The following is a 22,269-nucleotide window of genomic DNA, read 5'->3' as shown; positions in this document are numbered from 1 at the left end:
AATTTTCAAACCGTGTTGTTTACTGATGAGTGCCGTGCAACCCTGGATGGTCCAGATGGATGGAGTAATGGGTGGTTGGTGAATGGCCACCATGTCCCAACAAGGCTGCGACGTCAGCAAGGAGGTGGCGGAGTCATGTTTTTGGCTGGAATCATGGGGAGAGAGCTGGTAGGTCCCTTTAGGGTCCCTGACGGTGTGAAAATGACCTCTGCAAAGTACGTAGAGTTTATGACTGACCACTTTCTTACGTGGTACAAAAAGAAGAACCGTGCCTTCCGTAGCTAAATTATCTTCATGCATGACAATGCACCATCTCATGCTGCAAAGAATACCTCTGTGTCATTGGCTGCTATGGGCATAAGAGGAGAGAAACTCATGGTGTGGCCCCCATGTTCGCCTGACCTCAACCCTATTGAGAACCTTTGGAGCATCCTCAAGCAAAATATCTATGAGGGTGGGAGGCAGTTCACATCAAAACAGAAGCTCTGGGAGGTTATTCTGACATCCTGCAAAGATATTCAAGCAGAAACTGTCCAAATACTCACAAATTCAATGGATACAAGAATTGTGAAGGTGATATCAAAGAAGGGGTCCTATGTTAAAATTTAACTTGGCCTGTTTAGTTTCTTTTGATTGAAATAGCTTTTGATTTCTGTAAATATGACCTCCTGATGCTGCAAATTCAACAAATTACCATTTTAGTCCTCTTTACAACCTTTAACCCCTTAGTGACCAGCCCATTATAGGCCCTAATGACCAATCTATTTTATTCGTTTTTCTATAGTCGCATTCAAAGAGCTATAACGTTTTTATTTTTTCATCTACATAGCTGTATGAGGACTTGCTTTTTGCGGGATTAGTTGTGCTTTTTAATGGCACCATTTTTAGGTACATATAATTTTTATATTAACTTTTATTAACCTTTTTGGGGGGGATTATAAAAAAAAACTGAAATTCCGCCATTGTTCTATGCGTTTTTAAATTGACGCCGTTCACTATGCGACGTAAATAACATGTTACCTTTATTCTATGGGTCGGTACGATTACGGCGATACCACATATGTAGAGGTTTTTTTATGTTTTACGACTTTTGCACAATAAAAACACTTTTGAACAAAAATTATTTGCTTTTGCATCGTCGCTTTCCAAGAGCCGTAATTTTTTTATTTTTCCATCAATGTAGTGATTTTTGGGCTTGTTTTCTGCGGGACGAGACGTAGTTTTGATTGGTACTGTTTTGGGGTGCATGGGACTTATTGATTCATTTTTATTATGACTTTTTTGGGGGGCAATGGAAAAAAATTTCAATTTCGCCACGGTTTTTTGCGTTTTTTTTTACGGTGTTCACTTTGCGGTTTAAATTACATATTAACTTTATTAATGGAGTCATTACGGTCGCGGCGATACCACATATGTGTACTTTTTTTTTTTTTTTACACTTTTACTAAATAAAACCACTTTTATGGAAAAAAATGGTTTTATTTATTTTTTTACTGTACTTTTTATTAATAATCTTTATTTCACTTTGATGACTTATTTTATTAGTCCCACTAGGGGACTTTACTGTGCGATATTCCGATCGCTGCTATAATGCTCTGGTATACTTCGTATACCAGAGCATTATTGCCTGTCAGTGTAAATCTGACAGGCAATCTGTTAGGACGTGCCTCCGGCGCGTCCTAACAGGAATATGTCCAGGGCAGACCTGGGGGCTTTTATCAAGCCCCCGGCTGCCATGACACCCCATCGGAGACCCGCGATTGCATTCGCGGGCCGCCGATGGGTGACAGAGGGAGCGCACTCCCTCTGTAAACAAAGTTAAATGCCGCGGTCGCTATTGACGGCGGCATTTAACGGGTTAAACGGCCGCGATCGAAGTAAACTTCGATCGCGGGCGTTGGAGCAGGAGCTCAGCTGTCATCAGACAGCAGAGCCCCGGCTCCTGCCTGCACGGGAGACCCGTGCAGGACTTAGACTAGGCTGACGTGAAAAGGCGTCAGCCTAGCCTAAAGCCCATTAGTGACCGACGTAAAAAGGCGTATTAGTGGTCACTAAGGGGTTAAAATGTTTTGATCTCTGTTGTGCATAATAATTTGAAACAGTGCATTTTGAGTTTTTTACTTCTAAAAAAAAATCTGTTATCATTAGGAGATTTGTTCAATAAAATTTGCATTATACTCCAACGGTTGATGGCTTGAAGATTATACTGACTGTCATTTGCATCGACTATTTAGGAAAATCAGCGAAAAATAACATTTGCATAATAATTTGGTACGCGGTGTATATAATTCCAGATTATATATTATTGTGGATATTTCAAAGTGGTATGCAATGTAGCATATTCCAAAGAAAATAACAGATAAGGGTTGAATTTTCTATTGAAATGGGGGCAGGGGGAAGTAAGGTATATTCCCTGGGTACTGTGTGTGGGAAGGGGTCACCACTGGCACCAGCATTAACATCTAATAAACTTATTTTTATTGCAGGGGAGAGTTTCGGCCATCACCTAGCTGCAGTAGTGGGACAAAAAAGGCTGATGATTAGACCAATGAACTACAAATCCATGTAGGATGCTCAGAATACAGGGATTTGTATGTATAACTTTGGGGGTGAGGGGCACCAAATTGAACCATTGCCTGCCGGTGAAAGAATGCCCAGCTTAGCCCATGCAGTGAAGCAGAGTAACGATCTGATAGCTGAGATTGAACAAATTGTTGAAAAGATAGTCTAAAGTTAACAAACTGTAGATCAGGATCCATGTTGAGTGATAACATAAAATAATAGAATCGTTTGAATAATCTAACATTTAGTATGAAAATGTCTGTATGAAAAATGTCTACTTTCATACAGGAAGCATAAACTACATGTTTCTAGAATATATTACTCAGCTTGTTTACTTGGCTTCTTAACTACATACTAAGATGTAGCTTTGGTAGTATTCTTAAATAAAGACCATTTATTGTGTACTTCAGAATTCGGAAAAATCAGGAATGCTACTGGAATGACTTTGATGAACTTTAATAAAAACACATTTGTTTGGTTATTTTAAACAGTTTGCTCTATCAAGGCCTTGTTCACACTTTTGTTTAGTTGTCAAAAACAAAAATAAACCCCCTTTGATAGATTCCATTCTAAGGCATTCAAACTATACCGCATTCCAAATGATTATGCAAATGTTATTTTTCGCTGATTTTTCTAAATAGTCGATGCAAATGATAGTCAGTATAATCTTCAAGCCATCAACCGTTGGAGTATAATGCACATTTTATTGAACAAATCTCCTAATGATAACAGATTTTTTTTTTAGAAGTAAAAAACTCAAAATGCACTGTTTCAAATTATTATGCACAAAAGAGATCAAAACATTTTAAAAGTTGTAAAGAGAACTAAAATGGTAATCTGTTGAATTTGCAGCATCAGGTCATATTTACAGAAATCAAAAGCTCTTTCAATCAAAAAAAACTTAACAGGCCAAGTTACATGTTAACATAGGACCCCTTCTTTGATATCACCTTCACAATTCTTGCATCCATTGAATTTGTGAGTATTTGGACAGTTTCTGCTTGAATATCTTTGCAGGATGTCAGAATAGCCTCCCAGAGCTTCTGTTTTGATGTGAACTGCCTCCCACCCTCATAGATATTTTGCTTGAGGATGCTCCAAAGGTTCTCAATAGGGTTGAGGTCAGGCGAACATGGGGGCCACACCATGAGTTTCTCTCCTCTTATGCCCATAGCAGCCAATGACACAGAGGTATTCTTTGCAGCATGAGATGGTGCATTGTCATGCATGAAGATAATTTAGCTACGGAAGGCACGGTTCTTCTTTTTGTACCACGGAAGAAAGTGGTCAGTCATAAACTCTACGTACTTTGCAGAGTATGGACATTTTCACACCGTCAGGGACCCTAAAGGGGCCTACCAACTCTCTCCCCATGATTCCAGCCAAAAACATGACTCCGCCACCTCCTTGCTGACGTCGCAGCCTTGTTGGGACATGGTGGCCATTCACCAACCATCCATTACTGCATCCATCTGGACCATCCAGGGTTGCACGGCACTCATCAGTAAACAACACGGTTTGAAAATTAGTCTTCATGTATTTCTGAGCCCACTGCAACCGTTTCTGCTTGTGAGCATTGTTTAGTGGTGGCCGAATAATAGCTTTATGCACACTTGCAAACCTCTGGAGGATCCTACACCTTGAGGTTCGCGGGACTCCAGAGGCACTAGCGGCTTCAAATACCTGTTTGCTGCTTTGCAATGGCATTTTAGCAGCTGCTCTCCTAATCCTATCAATTTGTCTGGTAGAAACCTTCCTCATTATGTCTTTATCTGAACGAACCCGTCTGTGCTCTGAATCAGCCACAAATCTTTTCACAGTACAATGATCACGCTTACGTTTTCTTGAAATATCCAATGTTTTCATATCTTGTCCAAGGTATTGCACTATTTCATGCTTTTCGGCAGCAGAGAGATCCTTTTTCTTTCCCATATTGCTTGAAACCTGTGGCCTGCTTAACCCCTTCAAGACCAAGCTCATTTTGGCCTTCAGGACCAGACCCATTTTTTCAAATCTGACATATTTCACTTTATGTGGTAATAACTCCGGAATGCTTTTACCTATCAAAGCGATTCTGAGATTGTTTTCTCGTGACACATTGGACTTTATGATAGTGGAAAAATGTGGTCGATAAATTCAATATTTACCAGTGAAAAACACCAAAATTTTGTGAAAAATTGCAAAAATTAGCATTTTTCTAAATGTAAATGTATCTGCTTGTAAGACAGGCAGTTATACCACACAAAATTGTTGCTAATTAACATCCCCCATATGTCTACTTTAGATTGGCATCATTTTTTGAACGTCCTTTTATTTTTCTATGACGTCACAAGGCTTAGAACTTTAGCAGCAATTTCTCACATTTTCAAGAAAATTTCAAAAGGCTAATTTTACAGGGGCCAGTTCAGTTGTGAAGCGGCTTTTAGGGCCTTATATATTAGAAACCCCCAAAAAGTCACCCCATTTTAAAAACTTCACCCCTCAAAGTATTCAAAACAGCATTTAGAAAGTTTCTTAACCCTTTAAACGTTTCACAGGAATTAAAGCAACGTAGAGGTGAAATTTTCAAATTTCATTTTTTTTTTGCAGAAATTCATTTTTAATCTATTTTTTTTGTAACACAGAAGGTTTTACCAGAGAAATGCAACTCAATATTTATTGCCCAGATTCTGCAGTTTTTAGAAATATCCCACATGTGGCCCTAGTGCGGTAATGGACTGAAGCACCGGCCTCAGAAGCAAAGGAGCACCTAGAGGATTTTGGGCCTCCTTTTTATTAGAAAATATTTTAGGCACCATGTCAGGTTTCAAGGGCTCTTTCGGTGCCAAAACAGTGGAAATCCACCAAAAGTAACCCCATTTGGGAAACTACACCCCTTGAGGAAATTATCTAGGGGTATAGTGAGCATTTTCACCCCGCAGGTTTTTTGCAGAAATTATTGGAAGTAGGCCGAGAAAATGAAAATCGTCATTCTTTCAAAGATAATGTAGGTTTAGCTAATTTTTTCTAATTTCCACAAGGACTAAAGGAGAAAAAGCACCACAACATTTGTAAAGCAATTTCTCCCGAGTAAAACAATATCCCACATGTGGTTATAAATGGATGTTTGGACACACGGCGGAGCTTAGAAGGGAAAGAGCGCTATTTGGCTTTTGGAGCTCAAATTTAGCAGGAATGGTTTGCGCAGGCCATGTCGCATTTGCAAAGCCCCTGAGGGACCAAAACAGTGAAAACGCCAAAAAAGTGACTCCATTGAGAAAACTACACCCCTTGAGGAATCCATCTAGGGGTGTAGTGAGCATTTTGCCCCCACAGGTGTTTCATAGATTTTATTAGAATTGGGCAGTGAAAATAAAAAAAATCCTTTTTCTTCAATAAGACGTAGCTTTAGCTCCAAATTTTTAATTTTCTCAACAAATAAAGGAAAAATAGAACCCCAACATTTGTAAAGCAACTTCTCTGGAGTACGGCAATACCCCACATGTGGTCATAAAATGCTGTTTGGGCACACGGCAGGACTCAGAAGGGAAGGAGCGCCATTTGCTTTTGGTGTACAGATTTTGCTGCATTTGGTTTCTGGTCGCTATGTCGCATTTGCAAAGTCCCTGTGGAACCAAAACAGTGGATCCCCCCCAGAAGTGACCCCATTTTGGAAACAACACCCTCAAGGTATTCACCTAGGGGTGTAGTGAGCATGTTAACCCCACAGGTGTTTTGCAGAAATTCGTGTGCACACGATGTGGGAGAATGAAAATGGGAATTTTTCCTTAGATACGCCAATATGTGGTACCCAGCTTGTGCCACCATAACAAGACAGCTCTCAATTATTATGCGGTGTTTCCCTGTTTTAGAATCACCCTACGTGTGGCCCTAATCTTTTGCCTGGATATTTGACAGGGCTCAGGAGTGAAAGAGTACCGTGTAAAATTGAGGCCTAATTTGGCGACATATAAAGTATTGGTTCACAATTGCAGAGGCTTTGATGTGAAATAATAAAAGAAACCCCTGAGAAGTGACCCCATTTTGGAAACTGCACCCCTCAAGGCATTAAGAGGTGTAGTGAGCATTTTCACCCCACGTGTCTTTTCCATAAATGATTGCGCTGCGGAAGGTACAAATTTAAATTTTTCCCTAGATATGCCAATTCAGTGTCAAATATGTCGTGCCCAGCTTGTGCCACTTTTTTTTTTATATACAGCGTTCACCGTACGTTATAAACTACATGTTACCTTTATTCTGCGGGTCAGTACGATTCCGGCGATACTAAATTTATAGAACTTTTTTATAACTTTTTGCACAATAAAATTACTTTTGGAAAGAGAATGTATTTTTTCTGTCGCCAAGTTGTGAGAGCCATAACTTTTACATTTTTTCGTCGATGGAGCTGTATGAGGGCTTGTTTTTTGCGAGACGAGGTATAGATTTTTTAGGTACCATTTTTGGATACATGCGACTTTTTGATCACTTTTTATTTCAATTTTTGGAAGACCGTGACCAAAAAAAAAGGATTTATGGCAGTGTTTTTGAGGTTTTTTTTTACGGCGTTCACTGCGCTAGATAAATAACATAATATTTTTATAGTTCAGGTCGTTACGGTTGCTGCGATAGCAAATATGTATGGCTTTATTATTTTTTTCTATAATAAATGACTTGATAAGTGAAAAAGGGCGATTGTGTTTTGTGTTATTATTTGAAACTTTTATTGTATGTTTTACAACTTTTATTTTTACTTTTTTTACACTTTTTTTTTTACACTTTTCTTTAGTCCCACTAGGGGACTTGAAGGTCCAACTGTTTGTTTGATGTTCTAATACATTGCACTACCTATGTAGTGCAATGTATTGGAACTGTCAGTTGTTCACTGACAGCAAGCCGATCAGGCTCCGCCTCTGGGCTGGGCCTAATCAGCTTACGTAATGGCAGACAGGAGTCCATTGTTAGGGCTCCTGTTGCCATAGTAGTAGTCGCCAGCCTTGCCATCGCATGGCAAGGCTGCCGATTTTCTACAAACCTCTAGGATGCAGCGATCACAATGGATCGCTGCATCGAAGGGGTTAATGCCAGGAATCGGAGCTAGCTCCGGTTCCTGGCGTTAGATCGGGGTGTCCGCTTTAACATACAGCGGACACCCACTGCTGATGATGCCGGCTCAGCTTCTGAGCCGGAAGCTGAGACGGCGCCATCTTGCCAATGGTACCGGAAGCCTCCTGGGCCCCGACGACGACGGGGCATAGGAGGATTCCATTACAGGCTGATCGGGAGGTAAGCATTAGCCCTCCGATCGCCTTTGCAGCCACCGGCAACCCAGCGATCACGTTGCTGGGGTGCCGGTAGCTATAAACTCCTCACATGCTGCGATCTCTATTGAACGCCGCATGTGAGGGGTTAATGGGTCGGATCGGAGGCTAGCTCCGGTCCTGCCCGATACCTCAGGGTGCCAGCTGTAACATACAGCTGTCACCCGGCGGTGATGTCGCTGGCTCAGCTCCTGAGCCAGCTTCATCTCCATGACGTACAGTAACGTGAAAATGCGGTAAGACACCAGTTTTAATGACGTTACTGTACGTGATCCAGCGGGAAGGGGTTAATAATGTGGACCGTCCTTCTTAAGTAGTTTTCCTTTGATTGGGCACACCTGGCAAACTAATTATCACAGGTGTCTGAGATTGATTACAATGATCCAAAGAGCCCTGAGGGTATGTGCACACGTAGTGACCAAAAACGTCTGAAAATCAAGAGCTGTTTTCAAGGGAAAACAGACCCTGCTTTTCAGACGTTTTTTGACCGAGGGTATGTTCACACGAGGGCTTCCGTTACGGCTGAAATTACGGGGATGTTTCAGCCTGAAAACATCCCCGTAATTTCAGCCGTACCGGCATGTGCAGGCGCTTGAACGCCGCGTCCACTACGGCCGTAATTAGCGCTGCTATTCATTGGAGTCAATGAATAACGGCTCCAATTACGGCCAAAGAAGTGACAGGTCACTTCTTTGACGCGGGCGTCTATTTACGCGCCGTCATTTGACAGCGGCGCGTAAATATACGCCTCGTGTGAACAAACAAACGTCTGCTCATTGCTTTCAATGGGCAGATGTTTGTCAGCGCTATTGAGGCGCTATTTTCAGACGTAATTCGGGGCAAAAACGCCCGAATTACGTCCGTAAATAGGCCGTGTGAACATACCCCAACTCGCATTTTTCGCGGCGTTTTTCGCGCCGTTTTCGCGGCGTTTTTTACGTCCGTTTTTGGAGCTGTTTTCATTGGAGTCTATGAGAAAACAGCTCCAAAAACGTCCAAAGAAGTGTCCTGCACTTCTTTTGACGAGGCTGTATTTTTATGCGTCGTCGTTTGACAGCTGTCAAACGACGACGCGTAAATAACAGGTCGTCTGCACAGTACGTCGGCAAACCCATTCAAATGAATGGTCAGATGTTTGCCGACGTATTGTAGCCCTATTTTCAGACGTAAAACGAGGCATAATACGCCTCGTTTACGTCTGAAAATAGGTCGTGTGAACCCAGCCTGAGACTCAATACCATCCATGAGTTTAATTGAAAAACGAATAATTTAATGTTTATGACACTTAAATCCAATGTGCATAATAATTTGGAACACTGTGTATAAGCGTATTCGTATCCCCTGCTGCCATATCTCAATTAATTTTAGCATCTAAGGATTGAGACCAAACACATATTTTTACAAAAATAGTCTGACGTTGACATAAATCAGAATTCAGCATGAAAAATATCTGCCCTTACAATGAAAGGTTCATACTACTGTACATCTTTGCTACAATGTATTATTCCCATTGTATGATCCTAACTATATTAGGATCTCAGTTAAACCGTCTTCATACATATGTAGATAAAGCTTGAATTTATGTTTCATCATTTTCCTTCCTTATTGAGAAACCCAGCTCTACCACTATGGAGCCCATAACATTTCCAATTTGGCACTTCTAACATTTATTCTGACATTGAAAAGATAATATTTAGAAGAAGTACTCAATAACGTCATCCTCCTCATAGAATAAACACGTGAAATACACGGCTGTGGCTCATGTTGAACAGCTGATGTAATGCAGAACACCTATTAAATATATGAATGGTAATGTTGAAATACACTTTATGTTTGTTTTATATTTAGAAGTCACAAACCTGGTATATTCCCAGCTCCAGACATGTCAAAAATACATAGTGAACATAACTGTAAAATTGGTCTATTAAATAAATAAAGACTCTAAGAAAATAAGCACGGTGTGATCCGGTTGAATGGTACTGCACTGAATAAAGTACTTTTCACTTTTTATAATATCAACACTAGTGGCAAGGCAATGAGCATTGGTTGTAATATTGTAAAGTCTAATATGTGGTAAAGATAGAGCCATCCTCTCCTCCTAAGATATATAAGAGTTATACAGTATAGATATACTGAAAAGGTCCAACTGAAAGGTCTGACGGAACCCATGAACGGAAGGGTGACGCTGATGTGAACACACACTAAAAAGGTTGACTCACCGTAAAAAGTTGCTCAGAAAAATAAAAACCAGGTTGGTGACCCTGGGTCACACCCGTTACCAAATCATAAGATCATATGCATTAAACGAAAAATGAATGAGCAATCATATTATTTGTGTATGTTTTTGTATTTTTTGAAATAATTTTTCTAGATAGTTGAAGATGTGCGCGCAGTTTAGGTCATGCTTATGGAAAAATTTGGAAAATTCCTGAATGGTCCACATAACTATAGCACCAATGTATTTCTAAAGTATAATGTGTAATTTATGCTTTCTTCTTAACCTTAACCCCTTAATGACCAGCCTATTTTAGACGTTAATGACCAAGCTATTTTTTAAGTTTTTCCATCGTCGCATCCCAAGAGCTATAACTATAGCTGTATAAGGTCTTGTTTTTTGCGGGACAAGTTGTATTTTTTAATAGCACCATTTTGGGGGACATATTATTTATTGATTAACTTTTATTAACTTTTTTTTGGGGGGGAATAGAAAAAAATCTGAAAATTCGCCACTCTTTTTTGCGTCCTAAATCTACGTCGTTTACCGTGTGCTATAAATAACACAATAACTTTATTCAGCGGGTTGTTACGATTGCAACAATACCAAATTTGTATAGTTTTTGTATGTTTTACTACTTTTACACAGTAAAAACGCTTTTTTTTCAAAATTATTTGTTCTTGCGTCTCCATATTTGAAGAGCCGTAACGTTTTTATTTTTTTGCCGATGCAGTTGTATGAGGGCTTTTATTTGCGGGACGACTTGTAGTTTTTATTGGTACCATTTTTGAGTAGATGCGACTTTTTGATCACTTTTTAATCACATTTTTTTAAAGTCAGGATTCACAGAAAACAGCAATTTTTCCATCTTTTTTTATTTCATTTTTTACGGCGTTCACTGTGCGGGTTAAGTAATGTAATAGCTTTATAGTCAGGGTCGTTACGGACACGGCGATACCAAATATGTGTAACTTTTTTACTTTATTTTGTTTTTTTAATACTAAAGCAGTTTGTAAGGGGAAAAGCTGTGTTTTTCATTTTTTTTTCACATTTTTTTTTTATTAACTTTATTAAACTTTTTTTTTACTTTTTTACTAGTCCCACTAGGGGACTTTAATATGCGATTCTGCGATCGCTATTATAATACACTGCAATACTTCTGTATTGCAGTGTATTATGCCTGTCCGTTTAAAATGGACAGGCATCTGCTAGGTCATGCCAGAGGCATGATCTAGCAGGCATTCGCTCCAGGAAGACCTGGGGGCCTTTATTAGGCCCTCGGCTGCCATCGGAGACACTGATACTCGGCGATCTTATCGCCGGGTGTCGGTGGGAGAGGGAGCTCCCTCCCTCTCTCCAAAACCACTCAGATGCGGTGCACGCTATTGTGCACCGCATCTGAAGGGTTAAACGGGTGAGATCGATACTAATATCGATCTCACCCGGCAGAGCAGGGACGCTCCCAGCCCTCAGCTGCCTCTGGCAGCTGAGAGCAGGGAGATTTGACAGCTCCCTGCTCTGTTTACTTATTCCGATGCCGCAACGTAAAAAGTCTATGGCATCGGAATAAGGCCCGTTAGTGACCGACGTAAAAAGACTATGGGCCGGTCACTAACGGGTTAAGGCTGGGTTCACACGACATATTTTCAGACGTAAACGAGGCGTATTATGCCTCGTTTTACGTCTGAAAATAGGGCTACAATACGTCGGCAAACATCTGCCCATTCATTTGAATGGGTTTGCCGACGTACTGTGCAGACGACCTGTCAATTACGCGTCGTCGTTTGACAGCTGTCAAACGACAACGCGTAAAATGACTGCCTCGGCAAAGAAGTGCAGGGCACTTCTTTGCAATGTCATTTGAGCCGTTCTTCATTGAAGTCAATGAAGAGCAGCTCAAAATTTACGAGCATCAAAGACGCCTCGCATAATGCGAGGAGCTTTTACGTCTGAAACGACGCAGCTGTTTTCTCCTGAAAACAGTCTGTCTTTTCAGACGTAAAAGCCACTTATCGTGTGCACATACCCTAAGGGTATGTTCACACGCTTAACAAAAAACGTCTGAAAAATACGGAGCTGATTTCAGAGAAAACAGCCTCTGATTTTCCAGGCGTTTTTGAATCTGAAAGGGTATGTTCACACGAGGGCGTCCGTAACGGCTGAAATTACGGGGATGTTTCAGACTGAAAACATCCCTGTAATTTCAGCCGTAACGGCATGTGCAGGCGCTTGAACGCCGCGTCAATTACGGACGTAATTGGCGCTGCTATTCATTTGAGTCAATGAATAACGGCTCCAATTATGCCCAAAGAAGTGACAGGTCATTTGACAGCGGCGCGTAAATTACGCCTCGTGTGAACAGACAAACGTCTGCCCATTGCTTTCAATGGGCAGATGTTTGTCAGCGCTATTGAGGCGCTATTTTCGGACGTAATTCGGGGCAAAAACGCCCGAATTACGTCCGTAAATAGGCCGTGTGAACATACCCAAAATGAAATTTGGAGCTTCTTTTGAGGCTTCTTTTCAGATGTTTTTTGAGGCGTTTTTCATAGTGTTCAATGGAAAATCAGCTCCAAAAAACGCCTCAAGAAGTGACATGCTACTTCTTTTTACGGAGCGTCTTTTTACGCTCCATTTTTTGACAGCGAAGCGTAAAATAAAGGCTCGTGGGAACAGAACATCGTAATTCCCATTGAAAGCAATGGACAGATGTTTGTAGGCGTATTAGGGGCGTTTTTTCAGGCGTAATTCGAGGCGTAAAACGCCTCCATTACGTCTGAAAAGAGGTCGTGTGCACATACCCTCAGGGTATGTTCACACGCTAGCTGTTATTTACGGCTGAAATGACAGACTGTTTTCAGAAGAAAACAGCTGCGTCGTTTCAGCCGTAAATGCTCCTCCTCGTAATATACGAGGCGTCTGTGACGCTCGTATATCTTGAGCTGCTCTTCATTGAGTTCAATGAAGAACAGCTCAAATTACGTGGCAAAGAAGTGCCCTGCACTTCTTTGCCGAGGCAGTCAATTTACGCGTCGTTGTTTGACAGCTGTCAAACGACGACGCGTTAATTACAGGTCGTCTGCACAATACGTCGGCAAACCCATTCAAATGAATGGGCAGATGTTTGCCGACGTATTGCAGCCCTATTTTCAGACGTAAAACGAGGCATAATACGCCTCGTTTACGTCTGAAAATAGGTCGTGTGAACCCAGCCTCAAAGAATGATAATTTTCCTGTGAATTCCGGAGACAGACTTTGAAACTGTGAATTTAGTAAAATAAGAGTATTTTAGTAAACTATTGGAGGATTGTAATTCTTGCTGATAAATAGAAACCTTAACCCACGAGTGACCTCTAGTGGAAATGGTGTATGTTCTATTTTGTTCAGTATCGACATATTTTATTAAAGTAATGAAATAATCTTAACAATCTAAAGGATGGAAGATTTGTTGCAGATATTTTTGAGACTGTTTCTGCAACATCTACATGGATTTTTGAGACAAATATACCGTGTGTCAGCTTACCCTTACAAAGTTTATAAGTCATGCAGTCCTGGCACGTGAGTACCGGTATTATGCTAATGTGATGAATTACATATACTACTTTTTTTTTAAAAATATGTTTTTCTACAGAATCCGTGTGTCCTACTCGAATACCTGTGGCATCACGGGATGAGAAGGGCTTTGAACTGCTTGTGGGAATGAAAATTCATAAAAAAGGTCAAAAGATAGTAGGATCACTTATTTCAGAAAAAGCTTATCTTCTTACCCCTGATGTTGATGTGACGGAAAATACAAGGTACAAAATCATAGTAAAATATTTGTATTGTTCAATTTGGATCTACTTGAATGAATATAATATAAACTATATAAATCACAAAAAAGACTATTTGCATATATAAGAATGCTTTGGATTTATTTTCCAAGTATATTACAGCTACAACAGCCTATACACATATCCAGACACGCTGTGTTAGGCCCTGTTCACATCAGCGTTGGTTTCCGTCCATGGGTTCCGTTGCAGCTTTCCGTTGGAGGAACCGATGAAGGGAAAGGCAAACGGAAACCAAAGCTTCCGTCTGCATTTCCATTGATTTCGACAGTAATGCTTCCATTGCAAATGGTTTCCGTTTGTCTCCGTCCCATAAGGTTTTGATTTTTTTTCCGGAAACAATAGCGTAGTCGACTACGCTATTTTTTTCGCTAAAAAAACTGAAATCTTATGGAACGGAGACAAATGGAAATCAATTGCAAAGGAAGCATTACCGTTGAAATCAATGGTAAATAAACTGAAGCTCTGTTTTCCGTTTGGCTTTCCCTGCATGGGTTCTTCTGCTGAAAAGCTGCAACGGAACCCATGAACGGAAACCAACGCTGATGTGAACACAGCTTTAGCTCTTTGCCCAATGGTCTTCATTGAGCCAAGTCAAAAGAAACAGCTGGCCCTTAATTGTATAGAATAAAAAATATTAAAAATAGCTGTTTATATAATGAGTTTGGAGCTTATCCAAATATCACTTCTCCACTTCTGTTCCCCCACATGTTAGGTAGAAAGTTATTGCTCTAGATCCAAGGTTCTCAACCTGTTCTACATGTCTCTAGGCGGTACATGCTATCTCTATGGGGTACTCACACTGTGCTCATGCTTTTAATTGGCAGCACTGTGTATGATCATAACTTTGATGGTTTTTTTATGTAATTTGTTTGAGTAGGGGGAACTTGGCTCAGAAACATTGAAAAATACTTTTCTAGATAAAGTGAACAATCTGCCCAAACTAGAAGATAATTATATCATAGGCATACATACCATAGAGGCAGTCCATGCAGCTGTTATAGGGTCCCTTGGGGGAGCAGCCCCTAGTTGGTCCCATCCCTTTGCTGCTGGGTGGCAATAACTTACTGAGAACTCCCCTTTCCAGAGGAACTGGAGTCGGGAATTGGCTCACGGGTCACAAAAAGGTCAGTAAGGGGGTAACAAACACAGGGACCCTCTGTCCTGGTGGCAAAAAGCAGCATTTTGATCTGTGCTCTAAGGCCCCCTCTGTATGCCACTAAATTGAATTGCTTGAATTCTGAGTTTTAATGGTTATAAATCACCATCTAGCTTGGGATGTGAATATTTAAAGGAAAACTGTTGGCACGTTCATGCTGCATGGGCAGCATCAGGGGCGTAACTAGGCAAAACTGGGCCCCATAGCAAACTTTTGAATTGGGCCCACCCCCAGGTGCCACACGCAGCCCCCCTTATAGTGCCCCCTGTAGATTGTGCCATACAGCCCCCCTGTAGATTTCGCCATAAAGCACCCCCTGTATATAGCGCCATACAGCTCCCCTTGTATATAATGCCACACAGCCCCCCTCCAATGTTGCCTCTAATTCTTGGCAGCTCCTGAGCGGTGCAGTTGGAGTGCAGGGCAAGTCTCTATCAATGGTGGGCGATCTGATGACCAAAATTATTACCCCCAGTAAACGCTAATACAGCGACTAAATAAGAGAGTAAGAAAACTTATTTTAAATTAGTTTTAATTACTTTTTACATACTATAATATTACAAGTCCAGCAGTAAAATAGACCGTTATAAAGACCAATTATAGGTATCAATGAAATAATCCCTCATTGCACCACTGTCCCTATAGATAGTGCCACACAGACCCCCTGTAGATAGCGTCACACACAGCCCCTGTAGATAGCATCACACTCCCCCTATAGATAGCGCCACACAGACCCCCTGTAGATAGTGCCACAAAGACCCCCCCCGGCAGATAACGCCACGCAGCCCCCTGTAGATAGTGCCACGCAGCCCCCCTGTAGACAATACCATATAGCACCCTTGTATAAACTGCCACACAGCAATCCCCCCTCCCCTTGTATATACTGCCACACAGCAATCCCCCCTCCCCTTGTATATACCGCCACACAACCCCCCTCCCCGTGTATATACTGGCACACAGAAATCCCCCTTCCCTTGTATATACTGCCACACAGCCCCCTCCGATTGTATACACTGCCACACAGCCCCCCTCCCCTTGTATATACTGCCACACAGAAATCCCCACTCCCCTTGTATATACTGCCACACAGCAATCCCCCCCTCGTCTTGCATATACTGCCACACAGCAATCCCCCCTACCCTTGTATATACTGCCACACAACAATCCCCCCTGCCCTTGTATATACTGCCACACTGAAATCCCCCCTCCCCTTGTATATACTGCCACATGGCAATCCCCCTCCCCTTGTATATACTGCAACACAGCAATCCCCCTCCCCTTGTATATACTACCACACAGCAATCCCCCTCCCCTTGTATATACTGCCACACAGCCCCCTCCCCTTGTATATACTGCCACACAGCAATCCCCCCTCCCCTTGTATATACTGCCACACAGCCCTCCTCCACTTGTATATACTGCCACACAGCAATGCCCCCTGCCTTGTATATAGTGCTACACAGCTCCCCTCTCCCTTTGTATATACTGCTACACAGCCCCCCCTTCCCCTTGTATATAGTGCTACAAAGCAATACCCCCCTGTATATTACCACACAGCAATTCCCTCCCCGTATATTAGCACACAGCAATCCCCCCCCCCTGTATATTGCCACACAGCCCCTCAATAAAAAAGATTGTACTTGGAGCTTGCCGCTGACTGAGATGGCGGTGTAAGACTAGTTCTCCTGCATACCGAGTAGCTAAGTAGCGGCTCACAGCGACAGATCGCCTTGAAAAGTAGCGGAATCACGAGGGTTCCACTCCTTAATCTTCCTAGCACCGGGGAGCAACATGACTAAGAGGAGGGGAGCAAAGGTAGAGCTGAAAAAGCTCCCGGACTACTTCCCAGCGACGGACCGCATCCAAGATGGCGCCGGCTCGCCTCATGAGAGGGAGGACTCGCGTCCCTGTGCCTCAACAACGGCTAACCCAGGTCAGTCAGAAGAAAGGGACATATCTCACCAGGGGAGCTCAGAGGATGTGGGCAACCCGGCCAAACGGGGGGCGACTCGTTCAGCACCCTCCCCGCCTAACAGCATGAACCAGGGGCAGGAGAAAGCACTGTCCCCTTCTCCATTAACGGCCTGCGTGGGCGGCCTTACAGCAACCAATGTTCCTGAAATGGCGGCCATCCCAGACGATGCACCCCTTACTACTGCTATCATGAAGGGGTTAATACAGTCGTTGCAAAGCTCAATATCGGAGACATTACATAAAATGATGTCACAGATTCAAACGTCGGTGGATGACCTGGGGTGCCGCACCGATCACATTGAACGCAAAATGGGTGATTATGCTGCAGCCCATAATACGCTTATAGATGCTCACTCTGCCCTTAAAGACGAAGTGGTATGGCTGACTATACGCGGACGATGTGATTCTCTCCTTAACAAATCCGTTAGCTTCTCTGACAGAAGCTCAAAAGACGCTAGACAAATTTGGGGAAGTGTCATACTATAAAGTTAACTGCAACAAGTCCCACTTGCTGAACGTAGGTCTCCCTTTACATGTCCAAGGCTCCATACGAAGTGCATTTCCCTTTCAATGGAATCCCCTTAAAATTTCGTATCTCTGCATTTCTCTTACCAAGTCCACTAATCTCCTTTTTAAGCACAACTTTAACCCACTATTGCAAACCATTCCTCAACAATTGGCATCATACTCCCATGTCAGCGCGTCCTGGGCGGGCAGAATCGCGGTCATTAAAATGATGATCATTCCCATAATCTTGTATCAATTTCGTACGGTGATAATACCCCTTCCTAACTCGTATTTGAGAGAGCTCCAGAGATTGCTGAATAATTTTATATGGGCGCACAAAAAACCACGAATCAGGATGCACACGATGTACAGACACTGGAGGAGGGGGGGATGGGGGTGCCGGATGTCCAGAGATACTACCGGGCGGTTATTCTTGATCAGCTAAAGTTTTGGTGTACGTCTACGCCCTCAAAACAATGGGCCCAGATAGAGCAGACCATAATAGACCAACCTCTTTTATCACTCCTGAGGGTAAACCCCAAGGTAAACATTAAGCCTTCTGGGGTAATGTCCCCGCCTATCTCAGCTTCACTTAAAGCTTGGAAACACTACTCAACATATCTCCCCTCATCGGCTCTTACACCTATAAAAAATTTACCTTGAAATTCCTGACCTCGGAGCTCCCGGGGGTATCTCTGGACAATTGGATATCATCTGGAGTCTCCCACATACACAAGCTGTTCACGGGTAGCACTCTGCGGGCATTCTCTGACCTGGTGTCAGAGTACTCTATTCCGAATAGGGATTTTTATAAATATCTGTGTATCAGGCATCTCTTCACCTCTCTGAATGTTAATGTGCCCTTATTCCCTTCTGTGGCTCAAAATTATTATTTCGGTCCTGTAAATCAAAAGAAGGGTATCTCTATGTTTTATGAGGATTTGTGTGCCCACCTTCTCTCCAGCAAGCCTCCTTACTGTGAAAAATGGGAGGGAGAATTACGCTCATCCTTCACATTGAGGGAATGGGGTTCGGCCTTCATGTGGACTAGGAAAATATCTAAAGGGGTAAAACATTGGGAATCGTCTCAAAAACTACTATTACGATGGTATATGACTCCTTCACAAATTGCGAGATCGGATCCTGCTTATTCGGAGGCGTGCTGGAGGGGATGTGGGTGCAGGGGTTCATACTTCCACATGTGGTGGCAATGCCCTGAGGTCCACTCATTTTGGGTTAAGGTATTTGCAATGATTTCCCAAGTGTCTTCCTGCATAGTAGAACCAAGTCCGGCTATGGCATTGTGTTTTCTCGACATGTCAGAGATCCCAGCGGCATCCGGGACAGTGTCTAGCCACATTATTGTAGCGGCTCGTTTGTTCATTGCTAGATCATGGAAATGTAGTGACACTATTTCCATTCCTGAACTTGTCAATCTAGTGAATGTTTCATTCACGATGGAACGTATGCATGCGTTACGAACACATCAGTTGCCAAAAATTTTAAAGCTATGGGAGCCATGGCAGACTTATCTGGCTTCCTCAATCCCGAGCTCCAATTCAGGAGCATCTATATGTCCCATAGTTTGATCCTGTCGAAAACAGACACTTGGGACTTCATAGGAGACCTAGAAATCCGCGGCAGGGAAATGCCTGGCCACGGCCTGAGGCTCGGATACTAGAGCACGAGTAATGCCAGCCGGTATTGTGTATGGTTTTTCTACCTCATCCATAGGCATGTAACGAAGCCAAGACATGTTTAGCTCTGAATGGACGATGTTTGTTTGTTGCTCTTTTTGTTTCTTTAGTTTGTTTCTCTGGTTTTGATTATTTTAATTGCTGTAATTTATTTTTCTTTTCTATGAATAATGCACTGATATACATTGTAACTGCCCGGGCTTTATGTCTCTATGTAAAGATTGTGACAAGAATTGTTCATTGTGAATACCGTGGGTTATGTATACATTTTGTCATTGATAACCTGATTAGAGATATATTGGCGTATGCATTGTTTTTGTATTACCGGAAAAAAAAAGTAATAAAAATTCAATGTTGAAAAAAAAAAGGATTGTACTTACCTTGCCCCACTCCCGCGATGGACAAAGCGCTACACTGCCTCTCAGACGGGACGCATGCGCAGACCGGCGTGATGTGACGTCATCACGCCAGCCTGCTCTTGAAGTCTTCCCAGCGCATTATTATAGGGAACACTGCCCCCTCCCTTGTATATAGTGCCACACAGCCCCCCCCTTAGTAGATAGTGCCACACAGCCCCCCTTAGTAGATAGTGCCACACAGCCCCCCTTAGTAGATAGTGCCACACAGCCCCCCTTAGTAGATAGTACCACACACAGACCCCTGTAGATTGTGCCACACACAGACCCCTGTAGATTGTGCCAAACACAGCCCCCTGTTGATAGCGCCACAGCCCTCCCCCTTGTAAATAGTGCCACACAGCCCCTTGTATATAGTGCCACAAAGCTCCCATTGTGCATAGTGCCACATAGCCCCCCCCCTTGAATATAGTATATAGTGCAACCCTGCTTCCCCCCTTGTATATAGTGCCACCCTGCTCCCCCTTTGTATATAGTGCCACCCTGCTCCCCCCTTGTATATAGTGCTACCCTGCTCCACCTCTATATATAGTGCTACCCTGCTCCCCCCTTGTATATAGTGCCACCCTGCTCCCCCCCTTGAATATAGTGCCACCCTGCTCCCTTGTATATAGTGCCACCCTGCTTCCCCCTTGTATATAGTGCCACCCTGCTCCCCCCTTGAATATAGTGCAACCCCGCTCCCAGCTTGTACAGTGCCACCCTGCTCCCACCTTGAATATAGTGCAACCCCGCTGCCCCCTTGTACATAGTGCCACCCTGCTCCCCCCTTGTACATAGTGCCACACAGCCCCCCCAAAAAATATATTGTACATACCTTGCCCCGTTCTTGCGACGGACGGAGAGCTGCACAGGCTCCGGTACACATGCGTAGTCCAGCGTGATGCAGTGACATCATCACGCAGGCCTGTGCAGGGAGCCTTTCCAGAAACTTATAGGCTGCAGGCCTAAAGTGGCCTGCAGGCTCAGAGCCAATTGTAGCTTTTCTGCTGCCTGAGGCGAAAATTGAAATGGCGCCCTCCCAGATTTTCATTGACATCCCCCTGGCTGTTCTACATCACTACCAGCCTCCTCAAACGCTTGCGGATGCGTCGTTGCCTTGTACTCTCCTGTCATGCGCAGTGCAGTGATGAAGCCGGGCAGAGTACACCTCACTGCACGAGAGCCAAGCTCAATACATATATACAGCACCAGAACCAACCTTAGTACATAAATACAGCACTAGAACCAAGCTCTGACATATATACAGCACCAGAACCAAGGTCAGTACATATATACAATACCAGAACCAAGCTCAATATATAAATACATCCCCAGAACCAAATCAGTACATATATACAGCACCAGAACCAAGCTCAGTACATAAATACAGCCCCAGAACCAAGCTCAGTACATATATACAGCCCCCAACAAAGTTCAGTACATATACAGTACCAGAAAAAAACCAGCTCAATTTAGTGCAACCCCTGCAGTATAGGTTTGTACGGCATAAAACTACAGCTCCCAGCAGGGCCCGAACAATGGTAGGAATATGCTGGAAGATGCTGTTTGACAATAAAAAAATCATACCACCCATCATCTCGCATCAGATCATACAGTGACTAGTAATGATTAGAGGCAGAATAAACATTTACATTAAGTAACTCACCAGTGACATCTCAAATTCTAGTTCTTTTTCGCTTTCCTTCTCCCTCCACTCCAGACCTCTATGATGGATTTCTCCCAGCCACGACCCATTTCTGCTGTTTTCCCCTCAGATGTCTTCAACTTCTCACTTTTAAAACATTTCTGCACCTATAAACGAAGATAAAATTCTCAACACCCCTAAATATAATAGCGCTATACACTGCACCTCTAACTATAATAGTGTCCCTGATTATAATTGTACCATACACTGTGTCCCACACACACAGTGCCCCCTGTAGATAGTGCCCCCATAGAGCCTCTGTAGATAGTGCCCTACATAGAAGCCCCTGTAGATAGTGCCCCACATACAGCCCCCTGTAGATAGTGCCCACATATGGACTCCAGAGCTGCAAGGCAATAGTGCTAACCACTGAGCCACCGTGCTGCTCTACATATAGCTTCCCCTATAGATAGTGCTCCACATATAGCCCACCTCTGTAGATAGTGCCTCACATATAGCTCACCCTGTATATAGTGTCCTACATATGGCCCACCCCTGTAGACCGTGCCCTACATATAGCCCCCCTGTAGATAGTGTCTCACAGGTAACCCACGCCTGTATATAGTGTCCCACATATAGCCCACCCCTAAAGAGAGTTCCCTACAAATAGCTCCCCTATTAGATAGTGCTCCACATATAGCCCACCCCTGTATATAGTGTCCCACATATAGCCTACCCCTGTAGATAGTGCCCTACATATAGCTCCCACTGTACATCCCCACATATAGACCCCCCCCCCTGTAGATAGAGCCCCTCTGTGGATAATGCCACTCACAGTTTTATTAGAAAAAAAAAAAAAAAAACTTCACATACGCACATGATACCGTTCTCGTGCCGTCCGATGGCAATGCATACCTGCTCTCTTCTGAGAATTTCTGCTGGAGCTGAACGACGCAAGTGGCTAGCGTAGTTGAAAGGCGCTGAT

At 43.0% G+C, this 22,269-nt stretch overlaps 1 protein-coding gene across 1 annotated transcript in view; it reads left to right on the top strand.

The window, feature by feature from the left end:
• Positions 1-22,269, top strand: part of LOC142652516 (uncharacterized) — a 122,393-nt gene that overhangs the window by 12,914 nt on the left and 87,210 nt on the right. Inside the window, exon 3 of the mRNA XM_075828167.1 lies at positions 13,706-13,871. Within this exon, the coding sequence (XP_075684282.1) occupies positions 13,706-13,871 (166 nt within the window). The remainder of the gene's footprint in view (positions 1-13,705; positions 13,872-22,269) is intronic.

This window comes from Rhinoderma darwinii, chromosome 5 (genome assembly GCF_050947455.1).
Source record: "Rhinoderma darwinii isolate aRhiDar2 chromosome 5, aRhiDar2.hap1, whole genome shotgun sequence".
NCBI classification, from domain to species: Eukaryota; Metazoa; Chordata; class Amphibia; order Anura; family Rhinodermatidae; genus Rhinoderma; species Rhinoderma darwinii.
The sequence above is the reverse complement of the archived record's forward strand: the minus strand, read 5'-3'. Positions and strand labels throughout refer to the sequence as shown.